Source organism: Cuculus canorus, chromosome 2 (genome assembly GCF_017976375.1).
Source record: "Cuculus canorus isolate bCucCan1 chromosome 2, bCucCan1.pri, whole genome shotgun sequence".
Classification (NCBI taxonomy): domain Eukaryota; kingdom Metazoa; phylum Chordata; class Aves; order Cuculiformes; family Cuculidae; genus Cuculus; species Cuculus canorus.
In genome coordinates this window covers 37,135,225-37,160,767 of record NC_071402.1, presented here as the reverse complement: position 1 = coordinate 37,160,767, position 25,543 = coordinate 37,135,225, and the positions used below count along the sequence as shown (strand labels likewise).

At 40.6% G+C, this 25,543-nt stretch overlaps 1 protein-coding gene across 1 annotated transcript; it reads right to left on the bottom strand.

The window, feature by feature from the left end:
- Nucleotides 1-94: 94 nt before the first annotated feature.
- Nucleotides 95-18,223, bottom strand: VCPIP1 (valosin containing protein interacting protein 1). Its single transcript, XM_009570942.2, has 3 exons — nt 15,370-18,223; nt 9,126-9,212; nt 95-6,107 (listed from the first exon to the last, which is right to left on the bottom strand). The coding sequence occupies exons 1-3, from the start codon at nt 18,044-18,046 to the stop codon at nt 5,236-5,238; spliced, it is 3,636 nt and encodes a 1,211-aa protein (XP_009569237.2). The 5' UTR covers nt 18,047-18,223; the 3' UTR covers nt 95-5,235.
- Nucleotides 18,224-25,543: the final 7,320 nt, after the last annotated feature.

Genomic DNA, 25,543 nt, shown 5'->3' with positions numbered 1-25,543 from the left:
AACTCTGTATATTTACACTCATCATTTTAAAGACTGCTTTAGTGCTAGCATACTTTGAATTAAAGTCTTCCAAAACCAGAGAAAGGAGTAACACGAAGTTTTGCAGGTGGGTTTTATGACTTCTTTTCAGACTCAAAAGTTATGATTACAGTCAATTTTTGAAACAAAATGTTAGCCAGTGGAAAAAGTGGTAAGTAGCTGTCAATAAGTTAATCTTTGACTATTGCCAAATTTTCAAAAGCTATTTCTTCCAAATGATCCTATTCATATTTGTGTATTGCACGCATGCATTAAAATTTTGCTTTGAAATACATTTTGACCAATGTTTCAAACCATAGATTGCAAGATACCTTAAAATGTTATGTATGAATTGGTCAGCGCTTTTCTACACCTTTTTTCCAAAGCTGTCACTAAGAAATTTGGGATCTCAGATTTTGATCTCAAATATATAAAAGCCTGTTTTAAAAACCTCCCAAATTCAAAGGTCCTATGTGTTTAATGAAATATTCGGAACAGACATGAGGTAATAAAAACCTTTCCCATAAAAAGTTTTTCTTCCAAAAAAGTTATTTTAAACAGAAACATAACTAAAGCAAAATGGATGACATCACAGCTTACCTTCCTAAGATTCGTATCAGTTTTTCAACTTCATGTATGCAAGCGTAATGCAATTTATATGAAGAATGCAGAAGTTAATATAATTACAACTCATTCATTTTGTAGCCAAACCAGTGTTAATTATACTGGCTAACGTGTGAAAGGCTAGATAAAAGTGGCACCTTATAAAACCAAAGCCAATGTTTTAACTTATAGTTTTAATATAGCAATCAAAGAAAATTCCAAATACTGTACAGTGAAGTGTAGTATAGTACACTATATACTGTTATAATACACTATTGTTACATTACAGATAAAAAAATCAAATATAATTAGTACAGCAATCACAAATAAAACAAACCAAACCCTGCTGGATAAACAGCCAGTACTGTGAAGATGGTATAGCTGCTATGCTAATTTCTTTTTAATTCAACATGTAAAGCATTTACTGTTTAAAAAGTTTTGTTTTCTAAATATATACACTATTTTAATTCTCATTTATACATTTTAAATAGCATTCCCTCCTAAAAGTGCACTCTTTCATTTCTTGGCAATAATCCTTGTTAAACGTAAAATAATTCTGAAAATACCACTCTTGTTTCAATTGTTTATTGCTCAACCGCAGGCATAAGGGCTCAGAGGGAATCCTGCATTCCAAAGACCTTAAGCAACTTCTTTAATTTTAAGAAGCTAAACTGATAACCACAAACAAAACAAAGAAACCACTTACTGTTGTTTTCTTTTAACAGAAGGATCAACTTCATATTATTATTGTTTTACAGAAGCACCTAAATTCTGCTATTTGAAAATAAGCCAAACAAATGTAGAGGTAACAGTGGCACCTTCTTAAATGGTTCATTTTCCATACATGTCAGATCAAGCATCGCTCTCCCAGTTGTAAGCATACTATTAATTTTATTACCTGGCATTTTCAGCACATGGAAAAAAATTAGCAAGCAACTCTGTGACAATGGAGTCTACTTTTTTAAATGAAGCATTTTGGTCTTGAAAGTATGCCTGTTGTACAGGGCTGCTAGCATAGAGCCTTGTGGCACCGTGCCTCTGTGACGCTGCTAGAGCATTCCGTCAGAGGCACCGTCTAGCTCACATCTTGTATCTATCAGGAAACAAGTAAACTACATGGGATCAAACCATCAAAAAACATTGCTGTTTTGTGACTACAGCAGTGAAAACATCCCAAATATACTCATGTGATTTCATTTGTAAAGCTGCTATTTATTTCCCCTCAGTGATTTGCAAACAATTCCGAGAGAGACAGCAGTATCAAAAATTCAACCTTACTTACAAACAGCCAGTCATTTGAAGCAGTAAAAGTCTTGCATTTGCCTGGAAAACCAATCTGCTCTCTGGAAGTTTCCCATATGCTTATCAACAATCTTGTTCATTCTCTTCCCCCCACCTTGTATCGGCTCTTTATTTTCAGTAATCATCTCTCATTTATTTTATATGTACTAAGCCATAGTAAAGTTTAGGCTTTTCAAGTAATTTAAGTCATCTTTGCCACGAGACGCTGAGTAGAAGTTGGTTGGCCCATAGACAGGAAAGTAATCAAGGCAGGTGTTCAAAAAAAATTTAAAACCCAATTCAAAAAGAACTAGAACAGCCTAAGTTCAGAGGCAATTCAGTAGAAAGAAGTTGGGCGTTTTTGGAGAAAGGGACGCTCCTCATCTTTTAATCTTTTAAGTCCTATCTTTTAAGTCCTCATCTTTTAAGTCCTATCCACAGGGCTTCACACCCACAACGAGTCAGCATCTTCCCTGCCCTTGCACCCCACCACCATTTTCCTGACTCTAACAGGGAAATCTAATGAGTACATGGGTGCTTCTCAGCCAGGCACACAGATCTCCCTCAACTTACATCTACATCCACTGCTGGGAATCAAATGAAACATCTGTTCAAACTTGCACTTCAGTGTTCTTTATTTCACTTCTGTACAGTTACACATCTCACTGGCATGTAGATGAATTTTAGCTTCACTCGAGAGTATCAAAAGCCACCTTTCTCAAAAACACTGATATTTAAATGCATGAGAAAGCTATGTGAAATAAGAACACTGCAAAGAAATATACACAATCCTGCTTTACACCAAAGGAATTAATAGCAGCGGGTCTTGTGATTCCGACACCATTTCACTATTCCTTTGTGAGATCATTTTATTTTAGGAAGTGGAGAGTGCTGATCTACATGAGTTCAGTGGACCCAAGCTGGCACTAAGGGTGAGTCAAACACAGCTATTATCTGTGTCCATTTTCATTTAGATAAGAAGAAAAACATCAAATTACTGCTGAAATGGGAAGTGTGTCAAAATTAAAACACAGCAAAAGGCACACACAAACTTCCATAGTCTTACCAGAAAGGCATGAAAGAAGTCAGTATTTCCCCTTGAAATAAGGATGATGTGCAATAAATATTTCCATTTATTTCAAACTTACAATTCTCTCATGTACACTGCTCATTTTTCTTCAGCTGAGGAACACTTCTTTTTCTAAAGAAAAGGTTAAAATGTCATAGTGATAGTTACCTTGTCTAAAATGCAAGAGATCCAGGCGATTCCTCCCCATTAGCCTCTCTGGACTTAAATTCCTCCCCAGGAATATGCCACAGCTACGCTTTACAAAACCTCCCACTATGACAAAGCACAAGCTTCTACTCAACATTTTCCATACAGAAATAGCCTTCAGACAGCTAGACTGATTCACAGGAGACTAAATGTTTTCAGAAGTTATGGCAGGCTTCCAGCTGCTGCATGTGCATCCTGTTTCTCACTGAATAAACCCTGCCAGTTAACCAGTGCATCAGCAAGGTCAGTTCTGGTGAGCCAAATTACTTCATACGTTCCAAGCTTCCAAATTGCCAACTTACAGGTTAGCAATTTGAGATCTTAAAACTTTTCATTTACTCATGAAAATGTGGTTCTTACTTTTTTTACCCATAAGTAGTGTACTAAATCATAAAATATTTATTCCCTCTACATAAAAAGTTAACCAATAGAGGCATTTTAATTTACTTTGACAAAACGGGGGCTATTCTTTAAGTGACTCACTTCAGTTAATTTTTACATACAAAAATAAATCCTACTTCATGGAACGTTTTATCATACTAATGCTTAGAAGTGTTTAAGTGATAAGAAATGTAAAAAAGTGAGGAGACTTTTCTGAATACAAACATATACAATACAAACAGCAGTTGTGAACTGGTAAAACCCCACATGTGCACAAACAGAGACTTCAATAATTAAATGCTCTTAATTCCTTTGAAGCTGCATTAACATCTGTCATCCATTCAATGTTATTTTACCATTAAAGGAAGCAACAGTAGTGCACTTAAATATGACTATGAAGATAGAAAGCACAGTGCAGTATCAGATACACATTCCATCCTTCGGGAGCAAGCGCAATGGCTGCTTCTTAAGAGTTAGCATTGCAGGTCTGATGAACATGCTACTTAAGTGGATACCAGCTATATTACCACTGATGCAGGGAAATCTGCATCACAAACTGAAACAAAGCTAATAGAAGTAGGTAGACAGTCTTTACAGACACTGAAACATCAGGTATTCCTTGCTTCCACGGAGTAAACAGTGAGCTTCTAAAAGCTCAATCATCGCTGAGCATTTCAGGATAATGTATGCTAGACAGTCATTTCCTTCACATGAATTGTTAATTTTCTCTGAAGAGGACAGCTGTTATTTAATCTTTGCCATTACTAAACAATGCTAATAATCACATTTTTTTAAAAGAAATGGATTTGCCATGGAACATTTGTTGTTTCTTAAAACTGCAAACAACTTCTCTCCTGTAGTTGTACTAAGAGTTGCACAACATCTGACCAGCTCAATATTTGGGAGGAAATAAAGACATGCTATCATTAACTAACAGAGCACCAAGATGGTCGTGTTGGCTCAGACAGCCACGCACAACCATAGCACATTCATTTTATCTTCATCATACACTAAGTAACCTTTTTTCCTAACTTGCTTAAACTGACAATATGCAGAAACTAGAAAGTTTACTAAAGTTACACTTATTTCAAGCTTTCTGAGAAGCGTATACAGCTGTATGAATGGAAAAGTTTTTAAACTGGAGGAAATGCCAGCACGATGTAATTCAAGTACGGCATAAGCTACATTATCAAATTTAGCATAAATTTAGTTTCGGTTGCTTTTTGAAGTTTATGTATAAACCACGATTATAGTGCATTTTTGAGTGGAATTAAGTACCTGGGACAGGATTAACTTTGTCACATTTCTAGTTTTGCCTGTTCTAGCCTTTCCAGTAACCTTAAACTAGCATGGTAAGAACCTTGCATGGGCTTAAACTTTAAGACTTTTAAAGAATTAAAAATTAGAAAGAATTTTCAAGAACCCACATTTACAGCAGATATTCATCTCAGTGCATTTCCTAATAACTAATTTACAGGTAACAGAGCCAGCCTGGGCAGCGGTATGGTAATATTGAAAGCTATTGCCAATCACACACTTGCTTATCATGCACTGAATAAGATGATATAATCTTTGACATACATACAAGATTTAATAACTAATCACTTTGTGTGGCCCAGCCAATAAACATTATATTTGAACAGTAATTTCTTCTACCTTTATTAGATTCTACCCTATCAAGAGTGATCCATTGGCTCAGTTGCATTAGTGATTCCTGCATCTTGACTATCCATCTCCTCAAGCTCCTCAACAGAATTTCCCTTTTGTGTTTTAGACCTTGCAGGGAATGTTGTTCCCATAGAATTTACCATGTTACCATCAGTTGATTCAGTATCCAAGCGTTCAGAACCACCTGGTGCAGAAAACGATTCGGGTAAGCCAGCCTGAAAGCTCCCAGTTTTAGCAGTTGAACTCACTGCCTCTACTTTTCTTTGAGATATATCAACTGATGCTGACTGCTCTGTATTCTGATCCCGCAAATGTCTATCCATTGAAGCCTGAATAGAAGAGACCATTTCCTGCAACTTTTTTCTCTGTGCCTCAATCAAAGTGGGGTCAAGCTGCCTGCTGTCTCTCATTGTCACAACTCCTGGAGCAATTCGGATAAGCTCACTGTTACCAGAAGCAGCTGTGAATACAGAAGGCTCAATTTTAGCAGAAGGACTGAAGTCTGTTTCTGTGCTATGCTTTCTTAGAAGTGGTGTTTCCCTGGCTCTTTGATCATGCTGTTGACTACTAGATGCAGTTCCTAAAGAATGACCCTTTCCTTGAAATGCAGTTATGTTATGCAGTTGTTCAGATTTCTTTTTCACTACTCCACCACTACCCAGCTTCAGCATTCCATGGGAAGGACTTGCTTCTCTGCTTCTTGAAGTAGCTTCTGCTCGCACTTGACTTAAGGCCTCTTTAACCAACTCTTCAACGTCAGGACCAATAGGAAAGTGCCCAGCAGCATCCACACACAGCTCTAACCTGTCCTCTGCGGCATTGTACACAAAGTTTTTACCAGGCAGATGTGGAAAAGTGCAGTGCTTGCCATCAGCCAGACCTATAAAGACAGAAGAAGTTATTCAAAGTGCAATCATATTCTAAGGCATGCTCTGGATAGACACTAATTACTGTAGTTAAACTCGTTGCATCAAGTATGTAAAAACAAACGCACTGAAATTTACTACTGTGAGAGAAAACCAACTTAGGTTTGTATGCCACATGACAACAACCTAAGATGCTGCTGTCTTCTATGCTGATTCTAAGGAAGAGATGGGATTGTAGCATTACTAGATAGAATAACCACCTTGCTAGGACTTGCAGTTCCAATAAAACCGAAGTTAAAGAAACAGTATATGCTTGCAGCAACACTAAACACGCCAAGCCCCATCACTACCACCATCACCACCCACCCCAAAACCACACAAAAACAAATAAACAAACAAACAAGCCCCCAAAACTGCCAAAGACCACATTTCAAATTACTGTGCACCTGGAGAAGTACTGTTTAGGCTCTCTCAGACTAGTTAGAATTGTAGTAGGATTTCAGGGTAAAAACTGCTGCTAAACTTAAGTAATTCAAATTTGCTCTTTGTCATCTTCTCAGAGGGAAAATGTAGCTAGATAAACAAGTGTTTCATGCTTACTGTGTTTAGTAGTCATGGAGATCATAATTATTAACCTCTACAAAACAAACATGAGGCATAATATTTTTACCTCTTGTTTGTCTTATTATCCTACTTAAAATTTGACTGATCTGCTAAAATCCAGAGCTCACTATGCAACTTTAATTTCTGAAGGGGCTTTGTGTCAAAAATGGGCAACATTGGGTTTTCCAGTTTATCACTTTAAAATACAAAATAACTCTTTCAACTCCTCCCAATACTGGCTGTGGTAAAAGCAGTGAGGTATCACTTCAGTGACAACAGCTTTCTGTGAGGCAAAAGCTATCTGCAGGTGAAAACTTGGCTGCAACTCTCTTCACTTCAGTTGCAGCAGTTACATGAGGAAGCTACAATTAAAAAAAAAAAACTTTTCAAACAGCATCAGGAATAGTTAAATTGGATTTTTCCTCATTCTCTCTTACAATTCTTTAAGACACCACAAACACATAAGGGAAGAAGCACAACAAACAAGTCCTGCTTCTGTGTTGTCAAAGAATGCTGTTAAAACAAGTATTCTGGGCATCAATGAAAAAGGTCATTGAAATAACTTTAAATGTTAAGCTAGTTTTATACTTATGAACCAACTGACTAATCTCACTCATCCTCCACAAATTTTTATTCACACACTTCTAAAGTTGCAGAGTATCTACAGATGAGATTTTACTTCAAGAACTTCAGACACATAGCTCCCTTCTTTACATATCCATAGGAATCAAAGACAAAACAGCCAACACACAGAGAACACAATGCAATCCCAAACACTTATCCATCTGATTTCTCCTGAAGAACATATTTTAACAATATAATTTACCAGCTCAACCTTCATTTGCATAGGGGAGAGCTGCAACAGCTTCTATGACAGACCAAAACTGCCTCTGAAATTGCAATTCTGAAATCTCAAAGTAGGATCTTAAACAAGATCTACTAAATCAAATTCAATTTACAGTACCTACACTTGATAGAAAACTTTGTTCCAAATGTCTAGTATAGTAGTTGCATTATCACATCAACTAAAATATTACAAATGGGTAAGGAGCTTCTTTAAGTGAAAAAAATAGTTACTGTCGCACATTGCAGTTGTTTAATGTAGAAATTAGTAGTTCATAAAATGTTAAAATTGAACATGTACATTAATGCTGAAACAGTATTCCTACTACCAAGGCAGTGCAAAATACCTGCACACAGAATATCACCCCCTACAGCCTTCATTCTTACATTGTCAGTTGACAAAAATCACTTAAGCCAGGCATTTTCTGTGAGCTAATGACTAGCTTGATTAAAATCCCTTGGATTCATTGCAGGTTCTCAACTCTGACTAGTTGTTAATCAGTCCAACATGTCCTTTCAATCAGGCACTGTTTTAGCCAATTCACTTGCCACAAACAATATATCAAGTCTTTACTGTACAAGCACCATAAAAGAAAGAAAACTAAAAGGAAACAGATCTGCTACAAGACAGTAGCATGCTAATTCTATTATCCAGATAATACAGTAAGTTACTAATAATACAGTAAGAGGTAGAGAGCATTTACTATATCGGCTTACTGCATTTTTAGTGCAAATCAAACCAGAAATTAGATGGCAAAATACCTGTTTCCAGAAATAATCAAGACTAAGTTAAGGCTGATAAAACTGCCTAAGAAGAAATCAAACGGTAAGAAAGCAGCAAAAGAAACATGATTATAGATGAAACCACAAGAACTAAACTATGCAGAGACTTCAATAAGAAAATAAACTTTAAATGAGAGAAAATAATGGAGTAGTACTTTTTTGTCTCTAAAGAAGCAGATCATTCTTTTTACGTAGTATTTGTAAAGCTCTCTATAATCAAATACACTCTAACTACTTGCTTGGTTATTCTGCACATAGTCCAAGACGTGACTTTTATTAATGCAAGAAGGGGATGGATAGCTTTGCTTTTGAACAACGATCTTAGGAACATGAAAGACAATTTAGCCAACTATTTAAATTTAAAACATGCAGTACCCCTGCACAAAATATCTACTAAGAAGCACACTAGAAAGATTAACTGCTTATCCAGTAAATTTTTAAAAATGTAATAGGAATAGGTCTTATGATCTTCTCTTTGTTTGATCTTTTTCTGGGGGGGAATAAGGAGTCAGTTGACTTATTGAAGTTATTCATACAATTCAGGAAGTTTAAATGGAGATGTGTGACTGTAGAGAAAGTATTAGAAAAGAAGAGATTTAAGTTGAACTAACTAGTCTTACTCAGATTCCTTAGTTTTAGGCTCTCAGAGAGCGCACAGAAGGTGTTGTGCAATATTATGAAAATGAAAATGTACCATGGTAATAAAATAAAAATGTGTTTATGCTTACAAGTGACTCAATACCAATTTACAGTTTTTAAAAGACTTGAAAACAGAGGAAGAAAGCGATAAACCCCCAAAATACCTGTGGTTTTCTTCATTATACTGTAGAATACTCCACCCTGCTGGAACAACTGAGGAAGACCCTTTGCGTAAGTCCAAACATCTTCTCCTGTAAAAAGTCAAGCACAACCACCAAACAGTCATATTTTAACATTATAGACAATGGTTGAAAGAGTAACTCCTTAAATTAAAAGCTGAATCCTCACTCTTATGCAATTAAGAATTAGAACTTCTCTTGCAAATTTGCAGAACAGGGGCCCAGGACACCAAGAAACTTTCAGGAAAACACACCATTGTCTGCAGTCAAATATCCTACATCTTCCAGTATAGAGGTTCCCAGATTTGATTTGATCCAAGCTGCAGTTCCTGGTTCTTTGCCAAGCCCTGTACATGAGTCCCCATCCCCTTACTACCCTTGCTTTCACTATAAAGCTAGGAAATGACTAATATACTTCCAAAACTCAAGTACATACCCTTGCACATGAAAACCTCAATTCTACATCCCTACACCTTCTCAAAAAAAAGATCTTGATTTCAGTGGGTTTTATATTGTAGCTGAGATACAAATGTCCACACAGGCAGCTGTGTAGAAACTATGCCCGTACCTTGCTTTTCTTGAGAGTTAGAAACAAAATACCAACTGTGAGGCCCCAAGCAGTCCTGGGCAACTGGCATCTTTCAAAGATGCCAAAAATGGCATTAAAATGTAACAACCATAAATGTCACTGAGAGGAAAAAAACCCTAGACTACATAAGGAAAGGAATAGAAAGAAGAGAAAAATTGGGTTACAATGACAGAATATCAGTGACCTAAAGGCAGCTGCTAAATCAGTTCAGATTGCATTTTTACCTATACCCTTTTCCACATTTTGCTAACCACTTACCTGCTTCAGAGAAGCGATGTGTGACGTAGCTGTCAAAGCAGTGCAAACAAAAAGTACTGATAAATTCCATCCTCCTGATGCAGAAATAACTACTGCACATATACATTTTCAGAGAAAGAAATGCTCTTCCCACTTTATATTAAACATTCAGGGAACATACTGAGACATTTTAAATAGAAATTGCACCCTTCTTTAGGCATCAAAATCTCAATAACCATGTCTCTCAATTTTCTATTAAAGTTGCAGAATGTAAATCAAAGTTAACTGGAGGCACTTACTACTTGGAACAGAGACAGCTAGAATGTGTGAGGCTGTGAAATATTACCCACAAATATCTCTCTGCTTGATGTTAAGAGTAAAATAAAAGTAAACACTTATTTTTAATAGCTTCCACATGCTGAATACAGGGCAAGCCCTCCATGCATCTCTTTATTGCATGTCCCACACGGTAACCGTGGCTCCTCTCCTATCCTACCCTCTCAGATAAGAAAATGTTTCACCCTCTGACAGTGGCATTGTGCTACCTTACTCTTTGACAACCTTTAAGCCCTCTCTGACTTCTCAGTTTACCCTCCCCAACAGGCATCAGCCTCTGTACCCTCCCCTGCTTGTCTCTCCCCCTCACCAGAAGGATTCTGTCACTTGCCTCTCCCCTTCGGTGTTATTCAAGTCCCCATTCCCTAGAAAAGGTACAGGGTATCGTCACCATGTTTTGCCTTTAGACATCTTAAAGACAGGGGACCTACATTATCTGATTCACTTTAAAAGCATCCCCTTGAACCATATACGCTCTGCTTTATTACATCCATTTGCACAACAAGCTCACAGATCTGGCCTTCACTTGCTAGCAAGAATATTCACATTAAACCAACTACTCTTCTTATTTTCCATGATCTGCAGAAGAAAGTCTTGTCTTTTGATTTTACCCTGATAACTCCTCTCAATTGACTTGCTAATAAATCAGAAGCTCCTCTCCATCTCTCACTGATCCTCTAAAAAGAAAAAAAGGAAATTAAAAAACACCATTTAAAAGGAGCCTTCTCTTTTCCTCACCACTATTGCTACCTTTTCCCCCTCTTCTTCAGAAAGCTGAATGGAGGGAAGACAATTACTGCTGCTAACACTCTCACACATTTTTGGTATTTAAAAAGGTGCTTACTGTTATCCTGCATCCCTGTTTTCATTGACGATTTGAAATGCAGATCCCTGTACACAATGGCTGCAGAGCATCATTGCTGCAGTTCTTAATTTTTGCCTAAGTAGCAGCAAGCTGAAATCTTCCTGATGTTTTAAATAAGTGTCCACAGGAATCAAAATAACCACTAGACTGATAAGTAACAGAATACAGTCATCAGTCTCCTGAAGCTCAGGAAGGCCACTGCCAGCATCCACATAGTGGCTGACTTCATGTGAAGGACTCCTACACCGATCCATCTAGCAATCCGTTCTTATTTGAAATATTCCCTTCCACAAGGTGACCACCTCGAATTTAGAAGCAGCCCAGTTTTATACATTAATGGCATTCTCCAAGGAAAGATTCCCTATTCCCTCCAGGCATGATTTTTGAAGCTTTGCACCAGGGAAGCATGGTTGCTTAGATAGCTTTTATGCAACACTAAGAAGGATGACATGCAGAAAACTATGGAGAGCAGGGCTCACAAAACAAAAGCATCAGCCACTGGAAGAAAAACAAACTAACTATGTTGTTTTGATAAAGAGATCTCAGATTGGAACACCCAAAATCCCACAACTACAACTGGGCTTTCCCAGATCACAGGAACTAGTGTGTATGATTCAAATAAACTACGTTTGAGGTTTACACATTTTAGTTGGATTTTGCTGTTTGTTTTGGCTTTGGTTACCATGGAAGGAAGATCTTGATAGGTCACAAGTTAATTTGGGTGATAATTTAGATTAAAAACTCCCTCAAGATGCTAAATTTATCCAAGAGATGATGTTCTCTGCACCATTCCCACTCCAGTACAGACTTCCTCAGATCAAACCTCAGTGCCACAGTATTAAGGTACGGCAAGAAATGAAGACTGTCCTACTCACCAGCATGCCTCACACACTTCTGAAAAAGAGCAGCTGCAGATTAACCTACACCAATGAAAGCCCAAGATTGCCACGCTGTACAGCAGAGAAAACGCACAGAAGTGCAAAACAAATTGAAAGACCAGTTGATAAATACCAGACACAGAGAAATACAGTTGGCTTAAAAACAAGCTCTTTAAATGCAAGCAAATCCTGGTATCAATTAATAAATTTAATTAAAACATGGTTATTTTGATTCCTTGTGCACTGACAAATTCACCAATGCAAAACAAATAGCTCAAAATAGATTCATACTTGGCTTGCATGCATCCAGAGTGCTGCTGCATGTTGAACTTAGAATTAATAAACCATCATCTATGTAATAACCTTGCCTACCGGAAGTTCTCCCTGCTAGTTTTTCAAGAGTATTTCTTAGTTTTGCTTCTTGACTTTTTTTCTCAGAGTTCTGTTTCTCACTTTGCCCTGAACTTTTTCTTCACAGAAACACAGAATTATTTAGATTGGAAAAGATCTGTAAGAACAACTCGTTGCTCTTCATATTTATTCCCTTTTCAATCTCAATTGTCAAATCTCACCCTCCCATCTCCACATTACTGGATTGTTCATAGGAAGTGTAAATGAACAATAATTAGTGGCCCGAGCTAAATAATACAAAATCAGTTTTTAAAATCTGTTCTCACCTGCAGATCTCACCTGCTCCAAGATTATGTTTACTAGAATACATAGTCAAATGGATTATATGCTTATCGAATTTACAGCTGCCACATTAGGGGATCTACAACATTTAAAATAAACAGCCAAAACACTATTAAGCTGAACACTTCCCTCACTAAATTCTTTAATTTTAAGATATTGTTTGCACTATGAAAGAAATCCAAATATCTTTCAAGGATCTTCTAAAAAACTAGACTTTACTTTTTTTTTTGTTTAAATACATGCTTTAAGTCTTTGATGCAGAGTTGCCTTCTTTTTACCAGTAGCAAGAGGAGAAAACCTGGGTGGACCAGAAATCACCTCTAGGCATCAAACTTGCAGTGTACATAAAATCAGTTTAAAAATATAATATTTTAACTATGCTGATGTCTGATTAAAATTCCTTTAGTTATTTCCTTATGGAATTCTGTATTTTGAGCTAAACGAAAGTGGGGAAAAAACATATTATGCATGATTTTTTGTAAAGCTAAATAGCACAGAAATTACAGTATCTAATTTCCCAAGGCTTATTTTTAAGTTGCATAGATTAAAATTAAAGAACATGGCCTAAAATTTTAATAAGACAAGAAAAGAAAAACCATAGTAACTGAAACATGAAAGAAGCAGCAAGTGTGCCGGCAGGTGACCCTGCATGAAAGAAAAGCTTCGAAGCATCCAAAAGGTAGAGATGTTTGAAGATACACTTTCACTATAGGCATTGAGAGAAAAAAAAAAGCAGTGTGTGTCAGGCCCAGAGAGTTCTTTCAATAGCACACGTTCTAATCTGACTGTATTCAATGAATGCTTTTAGCAGAACAAAGTTACAGCAAGAGCAGGCAGGACAAAACTCGCAAAACTTTGCAGCATTGTTTTTTAGCAGTACAGAAACGTAACTGAGAAACATCGAAGCTTCTTGTCTCGGAAAGGCAGAACGTACCACCCTGAGGAACTGCCAACCCAAAGCTCTTAAGAAAGTGCAAGGACTCCTGAAGTTCCTTAGAGTTTGTTTCTGTATAATCAGAATTATAAGTAGTCAATTGCCTAGGATTCTTCCACAAGGAAAAAGAAGCCTTGATGATAAAATTGCTTATATAAAAATAGAATCTTGTTCAGTAGCTGCATAAGTTGTTATAACTGGTTGGTTTATCATTTACTGTTGCTTCTACTAGTAATGCAAAATGGATGCAGTCAGAGAAGGGTGAGGTAAATTCTATTCTAACCTGTGCTTCAAAAGCAGAATCTAATAGCAATGACCGTCAAAGACAAAAATTGTTTCTTGAACACAAGATCAGCTCACTATTTATAGATAAATGCTCATTAAAAAAATGAGACACCTTAATGCTGAAGTCACTGAGATACTTTTAAAGCACCTCAGAGTTTGTTTGCAAGCCAATAACTACATCTTCAGGAGTATTTCCTGGAAAAAGGAAAGCACTCTTTTAATCTTCATCTCAAAATTACAACAGCTTTTAAACCTAGCCTTTTCCTGCCCTTTGGAACTGTGGTGTAAATGTCAGTATGAAAACATGGCTAGTGATTCAGCATGTTGTCTTGCAAGAGACACAGGAGTAACAACCAGGCTGGAAAAGAATCAAAGTTCTGCCTGACGAACCTCTGACATACCACCCTGTGATTGTGCAATTGTTTCGTTTCTAAAACATCACATGCTTTAGCCACACCAAATCCGTCCAGCAAGAGAAGGCTCCCACAAAAAAAAAAAAACAACCAAAACTGTAAGCACTCCTATTCAGCTGGTTCATAGAGCTAAAGGTACGATAATTACCGCTCTACTTCCTGCCAGCGAGCAGCAAGAACTGTGAAACCTGATGAAGAAACTACACAAATGAAGGTCCAAGTCTCCTGAGTCTAAATATGAAAATAAAAACCATAGGCACCCCAGTAAAGTCCTTCCAAATTTATTTTTTAGCATTTGGCCATAAGTGATTATTTATAACCATAGCTTTGCACTGGAGTCCACCTCTGGGCCTGAAATCTGTGCTTAGCTTCTTTCCGTTTCTTGTTTGCTTACACTCCGAAATAATACTTTTCACAGCTCTTTAAAAAGACCAGATCTTCACTTCAAGGTAGCAGGTCAGCCAAAAAGACAAAGTTGTGTTGATTTGCTTAAACCAACACAAATCCCAGTGGAGAGAAATGCAGGAAATGTAGGAAATTATCCTATTACAAAGGTGACAATTTGGTCCTCAAACTTCCAGGAAGCAGAGACTCAGCATCCCCTTCTCACCTCTCCTCCGAATTTATTTCCTGAAAGCTGAGGGAGATGTAGGAAAAAAAGAGAGCATGTAGCTCACACATATACACATAAGATGTGCACCTCATGAGAGACAGGGAAAATGAGAGACGGACAGACAGAAGAACGCAACAGCTTCTTGAGAGCAATTCTAAAAAGAGGACTTTATAGCAAAGAAAGAACAAGTATCTCCTAAACACATTGTCAAATGTCATAACACTGAACAAATCACTGGCAGCACATTAAATGTTCTTCTAATAGAGGGATAAAGGAACTAACCTGCTCCATGCTCACAGAAAAGAAATGTACGTAGCTATAGTTTGTAAAATGTTATTGCCCATTTAAAAATACCATTTTATAGTATAACTTGAAGTCAGCCTTACCCATTAGAGTTGCTAGAAGACATAGGGAGTACATTTCCTTATCGACTTGCTCTTGCAGCTCCTTTGATGAGATTTTACTCGTCACAGCAACGTCTTCATGCTTCACAGCATGGGCCGAGTGTGCCGAAGCAGACTGCCTGCCTTCCTCCTTACCTTTCAGGATTTCTATTGCAATCCTGTCACCATGCTGCAAAGGAACAGGCTCATTTTCCATGCCTTCTTTGGGAGGCAGTAGCTCTTTAGGAGGAAAGCCATAGCGAATACATTGCAAATACGGAGGAATATTAAATTCTCTTGCTATGCTTTCCTGTAATTCCAAGAAGGTAGTAGTGCACTTTAGGGTAAGCATTGACTGCCTCCCATCATTTGTGGTTATTCGGATTTTCTTTTCTTTTGCAGATGTTGGAGAATACGGCGTTTTTGTTGGTGTAGCAGGTGCGGACGATGGCCCCTCACGAACAGCCCCAGGAGAAGCAGTCCTAGGTTGCCCTTTAGGCTCTTGTTTCAATTTTTCACTTTTCCGTTTTTGCATTACGGAAGCCTGGTCTGCAATGTTCTGCTGAATAGTTCTTTCAGTTTTGCTCATGTTCAACTCCTCCTTGTGCAAAGTTTTCGTCTTCTGTCCAGTCAAAATAATTTTGGTTGGAAGTTGTGACTCTAACTCTTGTCCTTGCTGTACATCCTCAGCTCTTTGGGCATGAGCACCATCTATATTTACAGGGGTATAATCATCAGGGTTCTTTTTGGCAGTTTGATGCAATATCGTGTTGACAACTTTCTGAACAAGAATCTCGCTACCAAATTCACCAGGGAAGTGCTTGGTAACGAGTTTCATGGCGACGTCATACACATTGCTGTTCAGAGATGTGTTGCTTTCATACTGGAACCAGTAGACTGTCTCTCTCACCACTCTTCCACTCCACTCCAGAGTAATAGGAAAAGCTTCAGGGAGATTATCGTATTCTTTACCCTCCCAGTAGTGCTTGAATCCACAGCCGCATTTGCCCCCCGTAGACCTAGTATTAGTTCTGTCTCCATCCAAGTATGAAACAGACCCATCTTCTCTGACACGACGGACTAAGTTACTGTGACACCAGTTACAAGCAGTCAAACTACTCAGGCTATAGTCTGGTACCAGAACATCCTTTGCGGGGTTGTAAGAACACACCAAACTGTTGAGGGGAAAACTGTAATTTTTGTCAGGCCTTAACTGGCCATGAGTGCTTTTTGCCAGGTTGTAGAGTTTCCCCCCAGGAGCCAGCCACTCTGGAGGAACGTGATGCTCTGAAAGGGCTCCACAGATCAGGCACCTGTGAAGGCGGTTGTCCATCACTGCTTTTTTGGCAGCCGCAGTGACTTCTTCAGGCTGGACTCCAATTACACCAGTCCTTCTGTAGAAATACTGATGTACATCAGCTACAAGACTCGGATGGATACCGTGTTTGCTCATGAAAACCTCCTCCATTGCAGCAACAAGCCTCATCAAGTACTTGTCTTGCAAACTTCTGTCTCCTCCAATAACACAGCCACCGTCCTCCTCTAGCTTGATGTACTTTTTGATGAGGTCCTGAGGAACTCCCCAGGCTTTAGGTAGTAGCTTCCTAGGCAGTTTAGGTAAAGCAGCACCTTTTATTCCAACTAGAGGAATATAATGGTTACGCCCTGAGCTACTCCATGCAATGCAGATCGGCTTGTTCAACATGCCATCTTTTCCCATACATTTTTCTAGAGGTACCAGACCAGGAAGGAACGTTGCTGAATAATCACCAGAGCTTCGCATTCCACTCAAGGAGTCCAACAGGATGATAGGTCGGTGAAGCACATTGGCCAGACCAAAGATGTGAATATTCCTAAGGCCCATTGGCACACCTTCTGGAGGAACAAACAAAGGGTCACATTCATTGATAATGTCCTCCCACTCTGCTGCATCGATAAAGTCATGGAAAAGTGCCTTGTAGTGACTCAGATTCTCCTCAAAATGCTTCTTTAGGTTTTCTCGCAGAGCGTGCCAGAACAGTTCCCTGCCAACAAGCGCCCGTGAGACCGCGTGGACAAGGCAGTGGCCGTCTCCGTCCACGTGCACGGGAATGAGGCACTCCTGGCTGTTGTTGGCCTTCTTGATGTCTTCCAGGGTGTCGTGCAGGTAGATGAGGCTGCCGGAGCGGTCCTTCCCGTATCCGATGGTTTCGACGTGCTCAGGCTCGATGAGGAAGGCGCGGTCACCCAAGATGGAGCAGTCAAAGATGTCCCCTTGGTTCATCTCCGTAAGGAGCTTGGCTTTGCCAGTTTGCTTGTCCATCCCGTAGCGGGCCAGGATGGGGGCCAGCAGCTTGCAGTGGTAGTTGGAGAGGCCCATGACTTTGACGAGCTCGGCGTTCCTGCGGGGCGGCCCGGCGCCGCTGACGCCCAGCAGCGCGTTCCGCAGGAGGCTGTGCAGCACCAGGTCGGGGTCGGTGACCTCCTCCACCGCCAGCAGCTGCCGCTGCTCGTGGCGCCGCCCGCAGTCCGTGCACTCGATGCTGCCGCTGCCCTGCGGCCCGTGCGCCGGGAAGAATAGCCGCGCCTGGCATTTCGGGTCGGGGCAGGTGCCCGAGAAGATGCGCCGGTCCCGCTTCTTGGAGGCACCCGGCGGCGGCTGCTGAGGAGGAGGAGACGACGGCGGCGGCGGCTGGGACATGGCTCCGCTGCGGCCGGGCCTCGCCGCCCCCGGCGCTCACAAGCTCATCCCGGGCGGCGTACGGCGCCTCGTAGAAGCCGCCCATCCGCCGCGCCCGCCCGGCAAACGCGGAAGCCGCCGCCGCCGCTCACCGCCTCCTCTCCGCCGCCCGAGCCGGAGCCCGCAACGTCACGCCCCCTCGCGCCCCGACGCGAGCGGCGCAGGCGCGACACCGCGAAGGCTCTCGGAAGACGGAGTCTTCTCGGAGTGGAAGCCCGCCGTGGGGAACGGCGCGGGCAGGGCGGTGGGACTACAACGACCGTGATGCCCCGCGGCGGGGGGCGGGGCGATCCGCGGCAGCCGCTCCGCCCCGCGGGCTGCTGGGAAATGTAGTCCGTCCCCCCCCCGAGTGGACCCCAGGGCTTTGGGGCGTGGAGGATCGCAAACACCGTGGGAAGCAGCGATACCCTGCAGACATGGGGCCTTGCCCCAGTCACGCCAGCCGTACAAGAGGCAGTTACTGTTGCCAAAAGTGGCATATTTTGATTTAAGCTAAAGTAGAGTTAATTTTCATCATATTTTTTTCAATCATATTTTTTTGGAAGTTATACAGAACACCCCCCTCACTGCATGTATTCTTTTTTTTCAAACAGTGTTTTCCCAGACACTGTTCATTCTTTGGAGATGATAACATCTTGTGTGAAGTATGTGCTGAGCAGATGTCTCTTCTTCTGTCATCACCCCTGTTTGCAGCCTCTCCCTATCTCAAATGCAAGGTCAGGCAGAGCTGGAGCCAGCTCCAAATTAGCAAGAAATTTCACTGTTGTGAAGTTCATAATGACATTAAAATTAGTCCTTGGAAAATAATAGAATATGCATAAGATTTCTGGGAAAGTTTATCCCTATGCCTGTGAGTGGGAAATGCATTCTGTAACCAGCTCTTATGTCACAGCACACAATTGAGGGAGATCGCTCCTTCACATTGACCCAGACTGATAAAGGACGCTTGCTTTCCAAAACTCCAAAACGAGTCTTAGAGAGCTTATTTGCCAGCATTTTCAGGCCTGCGCTGTGCCTGCTCTCTGAACCCCCCAGGCTTTCTGGGGCTCGATACACCCTTGGTGGATTTTCGTTTCCCAAGTTGCTATGCCAGGCTGCTTCTCCGTGAGGTGAGCTATCTAAACGAAGGTGTTACCCAGCTGCCGGCTGCTGATAGCGCTGAAACAAGACACGCAGAGACATGAGAGCAAGTTATTAACACATGTGATCCCTCCTGCTGGTGCGACATAAGGAGATAATGAAGGAACGGTGCTGGCGCTCATGTTATCTCCAGTGGCCATCTGAAATGATACTTCACAAAAATGAAAGAGAATAAAGTTCACAACTTCCAACCTAATTACATATTCTCTCGGAGAGCCCAAAGAAGGTTACTGTCAGTGAGCAGGGGGTTTTAAGTTCTCTGGAAGCCATTTGGGAGATTTATCACTCAATAAAGGCAAGCAAAAGCTGAAGTTCTGGAGGACACAGCAGCACCTCTCTGGGTATTGCCAAGTATGAGAGTGACCCAGGCCTACAAATAGAAGGGCAAAAACGACTGCTTCCTTCCTCCTCCATCATCCTGGATCCACCAAACACCTGGCATTTCCATCCCAAGGCCTTACCTATTCTACAGGCATCAAAACGATTTAATATTAGAATAAAAATCATAGTGCATGTATTGCGCTTGTACTTTCCAATACAAAGAACGTGTTTCATTGTCATTAATCCCTGAAAGGTAATTGATGCAGCTGACAGTTAAATTATAAAGGTTTAAATGATTTACACACAGAGAAAAATTCTGTTTGTGTGCTTTATCACAGGCTTAAGGAAAAAAATGGCTCCAGGCCTGGCTGTGTGACAGGCTGAGCACTGCCACCTTCCAGTGACAGCAGTGGAAGCTGTGCATGCTCTTTCCCTTTCAGTTACGGTAATTTTTCAAGCATAGAAAATGTATGTGTGTCTGTGTAATGTATGTATTCCATAGCAGAATCTTTTATCTGATCTTTCAAAATCGGGGACAGATTTGAAGAGGAAAAGGTAAAAATTATGAGACAGATTTTCATTCTTTGCCTGCTACCGTTTTTTTTTTTTATGTGTGTGACAGTACAGTACATCACCAGCTACATAATCCTGCCAATGTGCCTTGTACTTAGGGATAAATCAGCAGTCTATGCCCATTCATTCCTTAGTCTTCCCTTCATAAGTAGCAGGAACGCTGTGAAAATGCAAATAAGGAAGCCTCTGTCCTCTGTGAAACTGTGTGGCAGCTACCGAGAATGGGCACCATTCAGGGCATCGGACGGTGACAATCCTGTGCTAACCCGGCCGGCGTTTTGAAGGAATGTCAAAGAAGTTTTGTGTAACATCGCTGGCCTCTGGAACAATCCATTTCTTCGCATAGCAGAAATAAACACTTCTGTCACTGTTCAATGGTAATTTGTATTAAATAACAGGTAGCAGTCCTTCCTAGTTTCTGCATTAATTTCCTGGATAAACTATATTCAATAGAGTAATCTATCTTTTGTGGTGACTTGACTCTAATTAACATGAATCTTTTTGATTAATGAAATTTGTAAGTATTCCAGCTATATGCAAACTTATCATCATGATTGACTGCCCAAGCAAATTGTGCAACAATAAACTTTCAATACAGAAACTTTGATAAAAATCACAATTCTCTGGCAAGCTAATAATTTATGCAAATTAAATGCATATCTGTTTACTAGCTTTGTATTCTGTATCTGGTAAACATGATAAGGAAGTTTGGTGTTATATCACTGAATACAGGTCATATAAGTAACTGTACCTTTAGGCAGACTTAAAGGAAAGTTCCAGAAATACAGTATCTGCCTTGGTAGATACCCTGCAGAAGTGGAGCGATGAGTTCTACCAGAGATCACAGCAATAGCCACACTATTTTCACAGGCAGTGCAAGCAGCAACATTGCTGTTAGGAACGCAAGGTTACTTTCAAATCTACCAAACACTTGAAGAACACACCAATTACAAAGTTAAATCTACTTATAATGGGTCAGAACTGGACCCAGCACTGAGCCCTGGGGGGAGTCTACTTGTGACCAGCCTCCAACTGGATTTAACTCCATTTACCACCACTCTTTGGGCCCGGCCATCCAGACAGTTTTCAACCCAGCAGAGGGTGTTCCTGTCCAGGCAGACAGTTTCTCAAGCAGAATACTGGGAGAAACAGTCAGTATTTAGTCAAAGGCTTGGCTAAAGTCCTGGTAGACTACATCCACAGCCTTTCCCTCATCCATCAAGCAGGTAACCTTTCTACAGAAGGTGATCAGGTTAGGTTGGCAGGACCTGCCTTTCACAAACCCATGTTGACTGGGCCTGATCACCCAGTTGTCTCGCATCCTGTAAAATAGCTCTCAGGATGACCTACTCCATGATCTTCCCCCAGCAACAAGGTCAGGCTGACCAGCCTGTAGCTCCCTGGATCCTCCCTCCAACTCCCTCCAACCATTCTTGTAAATGGGCTTAACACTTGCCAGCCTTCAGTCAAGTGGAACTTCCCCAGGCAGCCAGGACTGCTGGTTGATGGAAAGGGGGTTGGCAAGCACTTCCACCAGCTCCCTTAACACCCTTGGGTGGATCCCATCTGGCCCCATAGACTTGTGAATGTCTAATTGGCCAAGCAGGTCTCTAACCATTTCCTCTTGGATCATTGGAGCTTTGGCCACCCTACCTTCTGGCTCAGGAGGCTGAGTACCCAGAGAACATCTTACCTTACTATTAAAGAGACAACGAAGGCATTAAGTACCTCAGCCTTATCGTCATCCTCTGTCACTATTATTCCCCCTGCATCCAGTAAAGGATGGAGATTCTCCTTGGCCTTCCTTTTGTTGTTGATATATTTGTAGAAACATTTTTTATTAACTTTCACAGATTTGGCCAGTTTAAGTTCTAGTTGGGCTTTAGACCTTCTGATTTTCTCTCTGCATGATCTCACTTCATGCTTGTGGTCCTCCTGAGATGCCTGCCCATAATTCTAAAGGTCATGTACTCTCCTCTTTTTTTCTGAGATCCACGCAGAGCTCTCTGCTCAGCCAAGCTGGTTTTCCTCCCCATTGGCTCATTTTCTGTCACACAGGGATGACCTACTTTTGTTCCACCAGGTTTTCCTTCTTAAAGACCATCCAGCCCTTTTGGGCTTCTTTATCTTTTAGGACTCCCTCCCAAGGAGCTTTATCAACCTGCCTTCTGAACCTGTGACACTTTATTGATGAGAGCTGAGCACTGCCAGGCAAAATATTGGGCATTCATTTCTGGTTCAAGATGCAAGGTCTAAAATTTTAGTTTGGTCTTCACCCAGTGCTATTCCCTCTCTTTGTAACTCACCCTCAGGAAATGGGTCATTCCCAGGTGAAAGCAATTATTTCTCCCAGGGATTTCTTTCTTTGGAAGAGCAATGACAGAAGTTCCTAGCTAAACAGAAGGAAAAGGCTTTTGAAGTGTGCCAGAGATCATGGTGAACTAGAAGGTGCTCTGTTTTGTCAAGAAGTGAAAGTTATTGTCAGGCTCCGGCTACAACTCTGTAGCATGCTCTTCATTAAGTGCGTTATGGAGAAAGGACAGCTAAAAGTCTGGTGTTATCTTCATTGAATCCCTGCAAGACTCGCTGTTTTGTCTGACCTGGTCCTGAGAACACTCTACATTTCAGCCTTAGACTCAAGGAAGAGGAGAGAGAAAACACAAGCGTGAGCTGGAGGGAAGAAGGCAATATCATCGCAACCCACAATGAACGCAACTTTTTTTTATTTACATCTGGCATCTTAGTGTCTAAAAAGCATGGGTAGGCCCCCTGACCGGATAATATTTATGACATCATAAGTACTATTAGTAGTACCAGCTATCTACAAAGAGTCAACAACAGTGTCTGCTTCACACACTCAGTAGCTTTAAGTTCCATGCAGCATGGACTCTTGTATTTATCATTCTCATCGAACTAATTCTGTACTCGCTTCCAAACTCCTGCTGAACTGCATATATGTTGTTTCCCTTCACCTGAGCAGGGATTATTAAAAGCCCGAGTGCTAACCACCATGCTTGCTGTGGTATGTCAGAGGGGTGTTGTCACAGGCCTCGTGTCCTTGTTCTCAGAGGAAGCGTGCCACCAGGCATAGTGTTCTGGAAGGACAGGAATCACCACTGAGCAACTTCAGTTCAGCTTTCATAAACCTTTGAGTTAATTAATAATTAGTTGATGGGGGTTAGAAAATAGCATCTGGCTTACTTCGAGGAGCTGGACTGGTAACTCTTGTCTTGGGTATGTCCAACTGACTAGCTTCCATATTCCTCTTCTTGTGCTTTCCAGTGATCTACAAAATGAAAAACTGTTTTCCTTCAGTACTATCACAGAGTCAGAGCTTGAACTGCTGCCACTGCAACAGGTCCTGCGTTTCACATCACTAATAGATGCACTTTATTAGCATTAATGACAGCCCTACACACAATACCAAATTTGAGCTGCTCGAAATGCTGCATGTGTGTTAACAAAACATAAGCACGTTAGGAAAACAACATGAAAAGGGAAATACTGGGCAGAGGTTCTAATGCTAATTACAGCTATCCAAACAACCTGCTCAAAGGCTTTGCTGCTGCAAAGGCGGTGTTTGTTGAGGTACTGCCTTGTCTTGTAAGAATAGCTCTCAATCTGATTCGCATGCAGGGACAATCTTGGCATGCAAGACAAGTTGCTCAATGAGTACATTGGGGGATTTTTACCTATGCTTTCCTTTTATTTCTTGTCTCAGCATCTGGTTCTGAGGCCCCATCTTACAAGTAAATTAAATTGATTTCACATGCAAACTCCTCTGCAAAATTAAGGCCCTACAATTTTTGTTCTGAATATCTCTTTGAGAGCTGATGCGAGCACAGCTGGCAAGAAAAATGGATTCATCAGGACTGTCAGTGTCCAGTCACTGGACTGGAATGGATTCACCAGGACTGTCAATAGAAAATCAATCTTTAGGGCAGTAGACCATTAAAAAAGAGGAGAATGTAAGTGTTATTAGCTTAGATGCGTAACCTGATTATACGGAAGTCTCAATGGCAATTACTGGGAATATTTATCTGCTTCCCATCATGCTCTGTCAAATACAACTATACAATGCCATTACACTAAAAGATAAATGCCTAAAAATAAAACAGGTTGAGCAACTAACACACTCACTGTTGTATTGATCTGTATGTTCACAGTGTATGCACAGGCACTGATCTCAGCAGCTGTTAAAGGTTCACTTAAATCTATATGGCATTCACATGTATTTAAGCATCCCAATTTACTTTGTGGTCCTTAGGGAAATTGTTTCTGCAAATACCCAGTTTAATAGAGAAGAATGAGCAGCTATATCCAGCACAGAAAAAATCCCAAGTCAAGGTTGTATATGGGTGACAAAGACAATGAATGCTTCTTACAGAGAACACATAACAGCGATGCCTGGCTTGTGATCATGCTTAAATTTGGGAGTACTAGACAGGTTGAGAGCTTCTATGGCAGGGGGGTTCCCTGCCCATGGCAAGGGTGTTGGAGTTAGATGATCTTTAAGGTCCCTTCCAACTCAAACCATTCTATGATTCTTTGGTTTTTCAGAGTTGAAGATGTGTGAGAGAACCTGGCATACAAATATGAAATGGTGGGAATGGATTGAGGGACTGTAAAAAAGAAATACAAATAAAGGCATTCCATCCTCCGATTCTTCTCCTGAGGGTTTTAACTTAGATGTTATTATAATTCAAATACAAACTAGAGGAACCATTCAAACTGGTTTGTCACCCTCTCCTTTAACAACTGAGCATAATATCCCATCTTCCAAAACGCACAAGCACCCTTGCCACCAGCAGCCAGATGTTGTAATAGTTTCTAGTTTTCTGATAGCTGAAAAGGTTCCTAGTCTTTTACGCTCCTATGAAGGCCTAAACTACAGTACTTGCGTGCGTGAATTCATTTCAGTTCACTAAACCTAGCAGCCTTCCAGTAAGTGGGATCTCACACCATGCTTCTTTGTCCTGGATGCGATTTCCAGATATTGAAATAAGTGAAAAGGAGGTTTGTAAAAATGAAGAAACAGGTGCCTACTACAGGGCAGGAATTGCTTTGAGAAGATTTTTCTCAAATTTGATGTATTAAAAAAAGTTACATTTTTTTTGCCTTTGAGAATTATTTACTTCTAGTCATAAACTCATTAGCTTCTCTAATGGAAAATGCATAAAGTGACTTTGAATTAACTCTTGTCCTTCAGTAAGTTTACTAGAAAAACAGCCAAAAAAATAACCCTAAGTTGCTACTGTAGGATTTGCCGTTTCTGTTCTGTATCACTCTGTTTCCATAAAGCTACTGTTAATATTTATCTATTTAAGTACAACACCGCCAGTCTGAATCCAAAGGTACTTTCCAATGCATCTTGTGGTGCAGTGTCAGTCTCCTCCTGTGTCATTTTGCTGCATTCAGCTCTGG

Coding starts and splice junctions, on each gene's coding strand:
- VCPIP1 (XM_009570942.2), bottom strand. CDS start 18,046: ATGTCCCAGCCGCCGCCGCCGTCGTCTCCTCCTCCTCAGCAGCCGCCG. Junction 9,213..15,369: donor TCTTCTAGCAACTCTAATGG/GTAAGGCTGACT, acceptor GACTTTTTACAG/GAGAAGATGTTTGGACTTAC. Junction 6,108..9,125: donor TATAATGAAGAAAACCACAG/GTATTTTGGGGG, acceptor CTGTCTTTATAG/GTCTGGCTGATGGCAAGCAC.